The 12482-nt window shown below is 39.1% G+C and overlaps 2 protein-coding genes across 3 annotated transcripts; both read left to right on the top strand.

The window, feature by feature from the left end:
* The first annotated feature begins 1862 nt into the window (after positions 1 to 1862).
* Positions 1863 to 3990, top strand: LOC124304756 (oxidoreductase OpS5-like). Its single transcript, XM_046763371.1, has 6 exons — positions 1863 to 1888; positions 1974 to 2258; positions 2389 to 2483; positions 2837 to 2932; positions 3383 to 3633; positions 3731 to 3990. Exons 1-6 carry the CDS (start codon positions 1863 to 1865, stop codon positions 3935 to 3937), a joined length of 960 nt encoding a protein of 319 aa, XP_046619327.1. The 3' UTR covers positions 3938 to 3990.
* Positions 3991 to 7906: 3916 nt separating this feature from the next.
* Positions 7907 to 12343, top strand: LOC124306009 (laccase-4-like). 2 transcript variants are annotated; one of them, XM_046766102.1, is made up of 10 exons: positions 7907 to 8131; positions 8612 to 8747; positions 8827 to 9111; positions 9243 to 9510; positions 9587 to 9791; positions 10092 to 10279; positions 10377 to 10569; positions 10725 to 10940; positions 11028 to 11252; positions 11530 to 12343. In XM_046766102.1, the coding sequence occupies exons 1-10, from the start codon at positions 8020 to 8022 to the stop codon at positions 11694 to 11696; spliced, it is 1995 nt and encodes a 664-aa protein (XP_046622058.1). In that variant the 5' UTR covers positions 7907 to 8019; the 3' UTR covers positions 11697 to 12343. The 2 variants fall into 2 exon arrangements, with proteins under 2 accessions (XP_046622058.1, XP_046622059.1); XM_046766103.1 differs by having other exon boundaries at positions 8645 to 8747.
* The last annotated feature ends 139 nt before the right edge of the window (positions 12344 to 12482 follow it).

A 12482-nucleotide genomic window follows, 5' to 3' on the forward strand; every position in this document is an offset into this window, starting at 1 on the left:
CAAAATGGACGTCAACCTCCTCGGAGGATCGTCAATGCTATTGGTCCTGGGTAGAATTATGTGGACTCATGTTTGGCAGACATCGTATCATTCAGTATGGTTATCTTCGTACTACTACTGCACTCCTTTTTCTGCCTTCTTCGTAGTATTAGTTTTACCTGAGATCTTTCTTAAATCTAACATTCATTGAACGTCTATTTCTATTAAAGTTTAAACAAAGAAGAATTTGAATATGTAATTCGAGCTTTAATGCTCCAAAACGGTATTTCAGCTTTTTAACCAAGAACGGAAGTAAATCGACACAATTAAACGCGTATATCCTCCAGCCACAGGGTTTCATCTGATTGATTAATATTACATCTCGTGATACAGCATTAAGATGAAATCAAATAAACAAACTCATGTACAATTATTAACTCCTTTTGAATGTCGAATTTAATGGGTAAATAGGGTAACACAAATATTCTGAAAAATTTCAAACCCTTAGGCAAAGAAGTACTTCGCATCGAAATAATGGTAAGTCTTGAAGGAGAATCAAAAAAATTTTTCGGACTCTCATTAGCCCACAAAAAGTCTCTGAATGATTTCCAAATTTCTTTAATCGAACGGTTTCGAGATACGATTTTTCTCCCAAATTACGTTTTTTAGAAAAACACATTTTTTGAGTGGATGTAGCGTGAACATTTGAGATCTGTAAATAAAATCTAATCGAAAGAATATATCTCCTCACTTTGGTTCGAAGTTTGATTAAAAAAATGACTCTCTCGACTCGACATGAAATCGTTTTCACACTTCGCCGAAAAACTCGGGGCATAATGTCTTGGGTCTTAAAATATTCGCAACGAATGCACCTTCTTATGATAAAAATTCGATACGTACGGAAACCTAATCTTTCAATACAAACGAACGAGATGATCTGATCAGTAAACTATTACGAAACCAAGTTGAATATCTCGTTAAGAAAATTGCAATTCACTTTGAAATTGAACCATCAGTACACAAGCTATTGCGCACGCAGTACATGAGATATTTTTTCAACTTGCTTGTCACTGAAACGTGAACAAGAAGTATATTTCCGAGTACTTATAACCATCATACTGCGGTGAAAACTTTTTTCTAAATCCAGTCAATGAGATAAGGCCTAATATTTTCAAGGGCCTTGGTACAACAATTTTGAGTATAACACATGTACTGATAATCAATTAGACTATATATATTTCTAACTTGTTGTCCATGGTATTTCATACCGCCGTATAACTTTCATGCAGAAGTATCCATTTGTCGTAAAGTTTTTTTGCAAAAAAGTATATAAACTACCGAGTAAGCACAGATGAATTTAATCGAACGTACGTTTTTGAGTACGTCAAAAAAACGAAATCAATGTGAATTGAAGCAAATTATAAATATAATTGAAATAAATTAGGTATGTGCCGATTCTTTCACGGCTATTACTCTGCAACGACAACCAACTTATGCGGCAACCGTATGGCAGCGAGCTGGCGAATTTTCTCAGTTACTTCATGGTTTCGACATGGCATCCAGGTGGCTAAACTAGCCAGCACCTACTTGATTTAGATATAGCCGTATGGGAGCTTGGCCTTGTGAGAGCTTGGTTAAAACCAGATTGAAGCTGACTATTTTGGCCATATAGCCACCACCTCGAAACCATCAAGAAGCCATAAAAATATGCCATATCAAAACCTCTTGTTTGCCACATGTGTTGGTTGTCGTTGCCATGTATATGCCGGGATAAAACCACGAACTGGCTACATTGCGACCACATAGTTGGGTTGGTTCGGCCATGTAGCCGCCATATAGTTGCCACCTGAGATTGTTACCCGGGCTGCTATTATAAGTTCCACATGGAGTCCTACATGACCATGGGAAAGTGAGTATTATCAACGATTCTGCATTTACGAAATTTATTTCAGTAGAGTGCACTGCAGTTTCACGAATTATTTGTCGACCAACAGAGCCTGTCATCACTGTTTGCCCAACATTACCAATCAGCTGCACGCATCCTGTCAATGCGTAACCGGAAACGGTGTCGAGCGAGCCGTACTGACTCTGAACAGAATGATTCCTGGACCTAGCATCCAGGTCTGCAAGGGAGATCATGTCATCATTGATGTTGATAACCAAATGGACGCTAAAGCAACGAGCATTCACTGGCACAGGATTTATCAGACCGGCACCCAGTACTACGACGGAGTACCCTTTGTAACCCAATGCCCCATTGCGGATGGGAACTCATTGAGGTACGCCAATATGTGTACCTGTTTAAAAATGTCGAAAGAACCGAAAAAGATATCAAATGCGTAATCGATCTTAAGAAGCAGAAAGATGATAAAAGGGTCGATTTTTCAAAATCATTACTCTCATTTTAAGATATCATTGGTATGCTGAGAACGAAGGTACGCAGTTCTGGCACTCGCATCACGGATCTCAAAGAATAGACGGTCTTTACGGGAGCATAGTTATTCGTACGCCAAAACCTTTCCATCGCAATCTGTACGATTACGACAGAACGAAAATGTGATAGTGTTAAGTGATTGGCTTCACGTAAGTGGTTCCGAAGTTTGGCCAGGAAGACTCCGTTACCACCCCGGTAAAGGCGCGGTGTCGTTACTCATACAAGGATTAGAACAATACACGGTAGGAAAAGTCTTCGATGTTTCTTTTCTGTTCACTCCACTCATTTCAGTGTCATCTTAATTACTCTTTGCTTTAGAATCCAGCCAACGGCAGTATAACCAATTCATCGCTGGCAATCTTCAAAGTCCAACCAGGAAAAAGATATAGGTTCAGAAGTATCAATGCTCTACGGTGTGTCCAGCCGAGTTCAGCATCGAAGGGCATAAGCTGAAGTTAATCGCTTCAGACGGAGCGGACATCGATCCGACTGACGTAGACAGCATCCTGTCGACTGCAGGTACGAAAAACAATCAAGGACAAACAAGGACCTTTGTCACTATTTTCCCAAATCCACGTCAGTTATTTATTGAATTTAATTATCATTTTAATGCTACTGTTGAACACCTTGACGATGGGCTTGGAAATATCCATGAGCCTGGTGGTGATCAACTACTTTGGAATTGTTCGTTTTCAATTTTTTCGGATCATGGCTGTTAGTACTAATTCGTCTCACGTGTTAATTATTGAAAAAGTACGCAACAATAATTTTTACCGAGGCAAACCTTGAATCAATGTTGAAAAATTGATGGTATGAAATTTTAAAACAGTCATTATTTGCAGTATTTTTTTTTTTTCATTTTTGTAAAACTTATTTGTTAATTTCAACCTTCCCAAAAATCTGTCTTGGATCCGCGCCTGTTAAGTACTAATCCAGTACTAGTGTAAAAAGAAAGATGTTGCATTCTAGGTGAGAGGTACGATTTCGTGCTTCAAACTTACGAGAGTATTGAAAAGTCATGGTGGATTCGTATGCGAGCGTTAGGGGACTGCACAAACACGTCCGTTCAGCAATTTGCAATTATGCAATACGAAGGAGCCCCGCCTATTCCCAGTACTCCAAGACCCTCATACGACGAAGGTTTCCTTGGAGCAGAGGTCCTGGACTATTTCAACACTCTGCAGGAAACAAACAAACCAAAACGAGTTGTAGGAGGAATAGTAAGGATCTCCATGATACCGTTAACAATTGACATTACATGATGAATGAAGCTTGTGACGCAAGTGATGCTTACTTATGGAATTCGTTTTGTTCTAGATTGCATCCGCTTTGAAAGCAAGGACTTCCATTGACAGAGAAACTTACAGTGACTTCAACAATACAGAAATAAAAAATGCACTTCCAGTCAACGAAGATATACGTGGCAAACCAGACATCCAAGTCGTAGTACCGTTCAGCCTCATGGCATTGGATGATGACAAATTCTGGACGTCCAATAATTACGACCGTTTTGGAATTAGATAATCATCAATTCATTCAAATTTCCACATAAATAAGTATCCTTTAGAAGATAAATTTTTTGTTGCCAAGGCTTCATCGCATCGATAGATATGACATGTTTTACATGAAAATCTGAAGTTCTGGATGAATGTTCTCACCGTAACGATCTTTCCTCTTTCCCAGTCACGCCAGAGCGCTATACGATTGCGGCAGGCATCGGTAATATCTCACACGTTAGTCCGACATCACCGCTATTATCGCAAATCGAAGATATTCAACCAGCAACATTCTGCAATCAAAGCAATCTTCCTACTGCAACTTATGAAGTCAACAGGTGCACGCACGTGCTGAATATTGCATTGGGTTCCCTCGTTGAGATTGTCGCCGTCGACCTAACACGTACGCGGTCAAATGTCATCAGTTTTGTCTCACGATGCCAGGATTACCTTTAAAGCATCTTACCAATAACCAACAATTTTATTACAGTGGGTGGAGCACTGTACCATCCTCTGCATCTCCATGCAAACCAATATTACTTCATCGGTATGGGGTCGAATCCGGATCCGGTCACATATCCGGACTTCAATGCAACAGTGTTTCAAATTTTGGACAAGAAGGGTTTAATCCCCAGAAATTATTTCAATCCGCCATTGAAAGATTCAAGTACACTAACCAGCCGCAGTTACCTGATTTTAAGACTGCGCGCATCTAATCTTGGTGAGTTCGGGTGATATATCATTAATTCCTTCACTGTGTATAACGCCTACAATACGCGCGGCAAAAAGTTGCGTCATTACCATAAAGCGCGTGCACATGCTATTCTCAACCAAATCTATTCACACACCAGTCATTTCCTCAGAAAATATTCTCTCTCAGTGTTTTTTGAGATGAGAAAATATCTCATTTTCAAACGGAAATCTCATTTTTGCCATTATGGCGGAGGGGTCGATTCTTGAAATGAATTGTTACAAGTAGGATTTTACTGTCAGGCTACTGGCTACTTCACTGTCACTTCGATTACCACATGATCAACGGCATGCAGATGATTTTGCACGTTGGTGAACGAAAAGATCTTCCGCCAATTCCTCCAAAATTTCCTAAATGCGGAAATTACAAACCCCTCATCAAACATATGCATTAAATGAAATACTTGTAAAAACAAGATGGGAACCAAGTAATATAAATATACGCCAATTTCGTGGAGTTGCACAGTTACCACCGGCGTTGTTATTCATTCCTTAAACTTATCGTTAAGACTTCGTGAAGGGTATGTGATGCATTGACAGTAGGGCATCATTTGAACTGTCCGACATAAATTTCATGGACTCTCACAGTACAACGCCTTGCTGGTATCTGTTAACATTCTTCTGACATTATCAAATTTAGCACGCGTTGGATGCAATTTGATCCACGAACATATCCTGAAATAGGTACTTTACCGTCAGAGGACACGAACTCAGTCTTCGATCATCGATAGAAGGTTTTCATTTCAACTGTCATATAGATATAGATATGGGGCATTCCACGCCACCTCAACCTACTGTGAAAATTTACTTTTTTGATTTGGCTGAAACTTGACTATCTTTTTACATTCTGAGAAAAAAGTTTCCTTGATTACTTTCAAATCTGTTTGTCAAATCGTTCATGAATTTCATTACTTTTTTTGTAGGTCACCCATGATGGGAATACCCTTCAAATTTTTTTACGAATGATCAATAATTTTATCAAAGCCTTGTATAAGGACGCTAAAATGTCCATAACTCTTCTGAAGGAGCGCCACAAGAAGGTAAAAGCTAAGAAAATTTTTGAATGAATGCCCAATGGTGTTTCGGTACGAGCTATCATGGTAAAGGGTCTTGCTGTGGCGTTGAGGGTACGATTGAAAGAGCAACAGCTGGAGTAAGTATTCGATTTCCATTTAATCAACAACTTCCAACACCTTAAGCGTTACACGAATATGCTAAAAAACCAACCAGCTTAACGAACATCGAAGTAAAGTTCTCGACAATTCAAGATTAGAGTACCTACTCTTCTGCTTAGATGATAACTGGAATGTGTAACTCACTAATATCACTAGAGTGATGATGTTGTGACGACAAATTTTGATGAAGCAAATAATATTTTGTAAAATAAAAACACAGGTGATCAGTTGTTGATGATATCGTCGCTGCACTTTTTTCTGTTCTGTTATTTGCTTACATTCACACTGTTTATTGAAATGTACTTTCATTCGTCAAATTCTTTTGGTAGTCTGGAATGTCTCAAGAACATGCAGTGTTAACTCGCACTATATTGAGCCACTGAATTCCGGCAAAAGTACATTTTACATACATCTAGCCGAGATTCATAATTAAAGAAATGTTGTCAGTACGATCTTTACAAGCGTTGATTACTTCTCTTTCTTGTCGACAAACCTACAGTCCTGGGTTCTAGAATACCAAATAAATGTTGTTTCGAAAGTAGTTATCAGACAATTCGATTCGTTCTCAAAACTAATGTCTCACCGAATAGTTGCGTTTGCAATATTCTCCAGGCAATAAAACAATCTATAATTCGACATTTCCAATAACCACGAGAACTACAATTCTTATCATATATAAACGCACTAAAATTTTATGCAGATGTAACGGATTGCGTGCTCGCACGAAATCCAGGAGCTAGGAATTAGACGGGAAACGGGATTCGAAAGAGAAGCGAGAGTCTTAGGAGGCAAAACTTGTTGCGCACACTGTAAGGAAAGACTTGAAGCTAATTAACAATACCGTGGATACCGCGTAACGGTCGGACACGCCTCATCCGACAGCGTCAATTTTAAATCTAATCACTCTAGGTGTGTAGATATGTGTGTAAGAGTGTGTGCGAAGGCGGGGAATAGGCAGAACTGCAGTGTGGCCGATGAAGTAATAACACTGGTACGCAAAAAAAAAAAAAAACTTTTTTTTCTCTTTCTTATCATTCCGTGTAATTATAATAGACTTAATTCTCTTGAATAGAAATATAGTAATGAAAAATATGTACCACATATACTTTTCGTGTAATGTTTCTTTTTTACCAAACGCTATTTTTGCTAACTAATTATAATCAAACTCTATTAGCAGCAACTATGTTTATAAAAGAAAGTTATAAGGTTGAAAAAGTTTTAACTTTAAAATTATCAGAAAATTTATCTACTATTATAACTCTGGTCATTCCGTAGTTTTCTTCCTTTTCGTATCATTGATTGGAAATTCACGGCGAATATCTTCTCTTTCTAATTCCTGCTTCAAATTCTCTTTCCATAAGTTAAAACTGGTTTTTTATGCATTAGAGATACTATTTAAATGGATTAAAGTAGTGTTAATGCAAAAGCAATGTATATATAGTGGTGCAGTTATCCCCACTCTTAGACTGATCACGACGGTGATCCTACAGAGTGCTGTCGAAATGAATTTGTAGGGGGCGCATGGAGGGGGTAACGCACCGAGAGGGATTATCTTCCCCTACAGTCCCAAGCACGGCCCTATTGACAGCGCCGACTGTATGTACTGTATATTTTTACAAGATGTATGGTCATGTAAGATCTTGATCGAATGCAGAATACAAGTTGCTTTTCATCGTAAGCGTATCCACTTGTGTAAATAGAATACTATAATCATTGGAAAATTTTCACGACTGCTCGGTCGTGGCTCACTTTTTATTATGACCAATACAATACGTTACACCACAAAAGGTACCTCTATTATCATCGCTCCATTGAACCACAATACCAAATGCCATGATAACAGCGTAAAGTAATTAGACCTGGTATACTTTATATTTTCTGTGTTTATTGTTTTTTGTTGTATCTTTTATTTTGTCCTGGTCTTTTTATGTAGCAAAAGTTTTGAAAATATTTGAACTTCTTAGTGTTAACAATACTGAGGCGTCTACAGCTGGCCATTGTCATGATCTGGTAGAGAGATGTTTCTAAACCGAAGTCCGTACTTATATAAGCGCGGAAAGCGTACAAGGTAGTAAATTTATAACGAATTAAACAATCTGTCGTCCAATTTTCTTTAATAAATCCGACAACTCCAGAATCTCTCTGCGTGGATTAATTAAGAAGACTCGGGGCAAAACCATAAGCAATGGGTTTGTCTAAGGGAAACGACTACATCATGATTTCAAACGTCCTGTATCGGTTTGCCCTCTTTGTGACACCCCTTCTCATCATGTCCAGCTTTGCGGATGCTAATCACGGTAAGTGTGGAGACTATGAAGGTGGGTGGCATCCTTTAAAATACTCAAGATGCTTGTGCATACCATAATTATTCTTCGTCTCCTCCCGCGTTGGAGATTATAAACATAGACAAACAAATTCGGAATACCAACTTTTTGTGTGATGTAAATTTTATAGAAGGTATAAAAATTATTGTTCACAAATTTGAAGGCCCAAGGTTCTGTCAACACCCTGGTATTCTTATAAAATAAATTAAAACACGATCCATGGATCCTTTTGAAAGGTTTTTATGAGCTTAACACTGAGTTCAATATCTCTGTTCAGTTAAGACTGAGCAACATGTCAAATCAACGTATTGCTCAGTTTTAGTGGTCGGAGTCAAAATGCATAATTGAAAATTGGTCGCTTAAAATAGTTTCGGAAGATTCATTAGTCATTGATTTTCATTCAACCGTCAGCATTTTTCGTAAGTTCTCAAGATGTGCTCAATTTCTAATCAGTCCTTGATCGTTGCGATTCCGAAAAAAATGAAGTTCTATCGACGCCTCACGAATGTGCCCGCCCGTGTATCGATGGTGAGAAACCCAAGACCTGCTACTATCAATTCTACCTGGAGTCCTACGTGACCATGGGGCAGTAAGTATAAGCCAAACACTATTCACGAAAATTACTTAAATTGAATTCAGAGTTTCACAAACTATCCATTCATCAACAGAGCCTGTGAATACTGTTTGCCCAACATTACCAATCAACTGAACGCTACCTGCCAATGCGTAACCGCAGATGGTGTGGAGCGAGCCATACTGACTGTGAACAGAATGATTCCTGGACCTAGCATCCAGGTCTGCAAGGGAGATTACGTCGTCATTGATACCATGAACCTAATGAACGGTCTAGCAATGAGCATTCACTGGCATGGAATTCTTCAAGAGGGCAGCCAGTACTACGACGGAGTACCCTTTGTAACCCAATGCCCCATTGCGGATGGGAACTCATTCAGGTATGCTGATGTATGTAAATGTCTAAAACAAAATCGAGACAACCGAAAAATAGATCAAATTAATAATCGATCGTGAAGCGGGGAAATGTGATGAACGGGTCAATTTTCAATACCGTCTCTCTGATTTTAAGATATCAATGGCTTGCTGCTTACGAAGGTACGCATTTTTGGCACGCGCATCACGGATCTCAAAGAATAGACGGCATTTACGGGAGCATAGTTGTTCGTACAGAAAAATCTTTCCATCGCAATATGTACGATTACGACAGACCGCAAGATGTGTTAATGTTCAGTGACTGGTTCCATCTAAGTGCCTCCGAACATTGGCCAGGAACTCAAGTTGTCAACGTGGGTCAAAATCCGGATTCGTTACTCATACAGGGATTAGGACAATACACGGTAAGAAAGAGTCTTGATTGACTTGTTCTTTTCTAAGCTCTGATTCCATTCTCATCCTAATCCCTCATTTCTTTAGGATCCAGCCACCGGCAACACAACCACTACACCACTAGCAGTCTATAAAGTGAAACCAGGAAAAAGATATAGGATGAGATGTATCATGGCCACCAGTATGCACTGTCCATATGAGTTCAGTATCGAAGGGCATAGATTATTGTTAATCGCTACCGACGGAGTGAACATTGAGCCTACCTGGGTCGATAGCATCATGTCTACTGGAGGTACGAAAAACAATTTATGAAAAATACCTTTGTTACTGTTTTCCCAAATACGCGTTAGTCAATTGTATTAGATTGTCATTTCGATTCTACTGTTATACACCTTAGAGATCTGGTTGAAAATATCCAGGAGCCTGATGGCGATTGATCAGTTTTAAATTGCCCGTTACCATAAGCGACAATTTGATAACTCCGTTGGTGATAATATTGGATGGTTGAGAAAAACTCACACAATTAACTTATACTTACTCTAACTAAGTACTGATCCAGTGTGAGTGTAAAAAGGAATATGTTGCGTTCCAGGTGAGAGGTACGATTTCGTGTTATTTCCTAAAAAAAACTATTCTCAAAAGTCGTATTGGATTCGATTACGTACTTTGGATCCATGCGCTGGAATTCAGCAATTTGCTGTTCTTCAACACAAAGGAGGCCCAGACCTTCCCAGTTCTCCGAGACCCGTATACAACGAAAGCTTCGTTACGAATGGAGTAGTAAGGATCTCGACGATAGCGTCGACAGTTGACATCACATGACGAAACCATTCTTGTACGCAAGTGGTACTTAAATATGAACATCTTTTTATTTTAGGTTGCAAACGCCCTGAATGTCAACTGTTCTGATAATAATCGCACTGAATTGTGCGTCAGCGATTTTCGGACTGCCATTTCGTACGATAACAACATAGGTGATGAACCGGACTTCAAACACGCGGTAGCGTTCAACTTCACGACTTGGCTACCCGCTGATCTCTATAAACCCAATTCTTATCGGCGTTTTTTAAGTAAGTCATCATCATCTCATTGAAATTTTTACACACATAAATATCCGTCGGAAGATAATATTTTTTTCGCGAATAATTCGTTAAAACATTCAATACATTTTATGTTGAAACTTAATGCTCTCATAACCATAAGGATGTCTCTTTCTCTCTCTCAGTGGTGGCAAAAGATGCTCCACTTTCGGCGAACCTCGGTCACCTATCATACGTCGGACCGCCATCACCGGTGCTATCGCAATTCGAAGATGTTCCACCGGAAGTATTCTGCAATGAGACCCATCGTCCAGTTCCAGTTGGTGGAATAAGCATGTGCACGAACATGATGAACATTCCACTAGGTGCCCTCTGTGAGTTCATAGTCTACGACCCATCAGGTACGCAAACAAATCTTATCAGTCTTGTCCTATAATGCCGGGATCGCCTCTAGAGTATCTTACCATCTAACTACGGTTCCATTTTAGCAACTACGGGTCTGAACCATCCAATGCATCTCCATGGATACCATTTCCACGTCGTCGGTATGGGGCTAAATCCGGGAAAGTATCCGGTACTCAACAATACAGTAATACATATTTACGACAAACAGAACCTGCTCCCCAGAAATTTTATCAACCCGGTGCTGAAAGATACAGTTACAATACCCTCTCGTGGTTATGTGATTATTCGATTTCCCGCTAATAATCCGGGTAAGTATGGTTATGATACATCGTAAACTCCTTCACTGTGTACAGTGCTTATAATACATGCGGAAAAACGTTATGCCACTAACGTATAACGCATATACTTGCGATTAAAAAAAAAAAAAAGTCGAATCACGCGATCGCTGTATTTACAAAAAATAGTACTTCGGTCTTCTTGAAGTAATAAAATTTGATATTCAAACGTAAATCTCATATTCGTCATGCAGTGAAGGCATCAATGTCTGAAACAGGTTGCTGCTACAAGTGATGATTTTGCTTTCAGGCTTCTGGCTATTTCACTGTCATTTCGATTTCCACATGCTCGCTGGCATGCAAATGATACTCCACGTTGGTGAACAAAAGGATCTCCCACCAGTTCCTCCAGGCTTTCCTAAATGCAGCGATTACAAACCCCCCATCAAATCTGTGCATGAAATGAAATACTTGTGAAAACCAGACGCGAATGAAGTGGTATTTCCGCCACCTCTCACACAATCACACAGTTTACACCAGTGCAGTGGTATGTTTTATACCGTGAACTTGTTATTAACACTCCGTGAAGGGTATGTGATGCATTGACGGTAAGATATAATTCGAATTGTCCAGCGTATAAATTTCTTGGACTTTCACAGTATAACGCCTTGTTGGTATCTGTTACCATTCTCCTAACACTGTCAGACTCGGAGAATTTTAAACCCAAAAATATGTCACCCTAAGAGGACACGAACTCATTGTGAGTCTTTGATCATCGATGGCAAGTTTTTGTTGCAAATCACCATACATATTACATAACTGCAAAAATACACATTTTCCAGTCAACAGTCAGTATTAGCTTGAGAACACAGTCCGAATTATTATTTACCAATTTAAACAGTAATACCTAGTGTAGTTACTAAGTCATGCAGTATTACGATGTCGAGGCTCCAAACTGTCGCTAACGGCAAACTAACTTCTCCATCCACTACTGTTATCCACAATCAGCATATTTTCCCTGTAGACTGTAATGTAAATATGCTTGTAAATAGATTACTATTGTTACAGTGAATTTACAAAACGTCAATATAGTCTGGAATAAAGGAAAAAGTACAGAAAATGAAGTTACGGTGAAGTTGAAGAATATATATTGTATCCTATGGGTAAAGATGAATTGCATCTATGAAAATGACGAGAGAAATCCGTCAGTGACGTAATTGTTTATAAATGAAAACTACGGCTCTGGTTTTTCAAGCTGTAGTT

Source organism: Neodiprion virginianus, chromosome 5 (genome assembly GCF_021901495.1).
Source record: "Neodiprion virginianus isolate iyNeoVirg1 chromosome 5, iyNeoVirg1.1, whole genome shotgun sequence".
NCBI classification, from domain to species: Eukaryota; Metazoa; Arthropoda; class Insecta; order Hymenoptera; family Diprionidae; genus Neodiprion; species Neodiprion virginianus.

Bases quoted from the DNA above. Each gene is read 5' to 3' on its own strand.
- LOC124304756 (XM_046763371.1), top strand. From the start codon at position 1,863: ATGGAGTCCTACATGACCATGGGAAA. The intron at 1,889-1,973 runs GTGAGTATTATC...GTCGACCAACAG, and splicing joins TCCTACATGACCATGGGAAA to AGCCTGTCATCACTGTTTGC. The intron at 2,484-2,836 runs GTACGCCAAAAC...CGGTGTGTCCAG, and splicing joins TTACGGGAGCATAGTTATTC to CCGAGTTCAGCATCGAAGGG.
- LOC124306009 (XM_046766102.1), top strand. From the start codon at position 8,020: ATGGGTTTGTCTAAGGGAAACGACTACATCATGATTTCAAACGTCCTG. The intron at 8,748-8,826 runs GTAAGTATAAGC...ATTCATCAACAG, and splicing joins TCCTACGTGACCATGGGGCA to AGCCTGTGAATACTGTTTGC. The intron at 9,792-10,091 runs GTACGAAAAACA...GTTGCGTTCCAG, and splicing joins TAGCATCATGTCTACTGGAG to GTGAGAGGTACGATTTCGTG.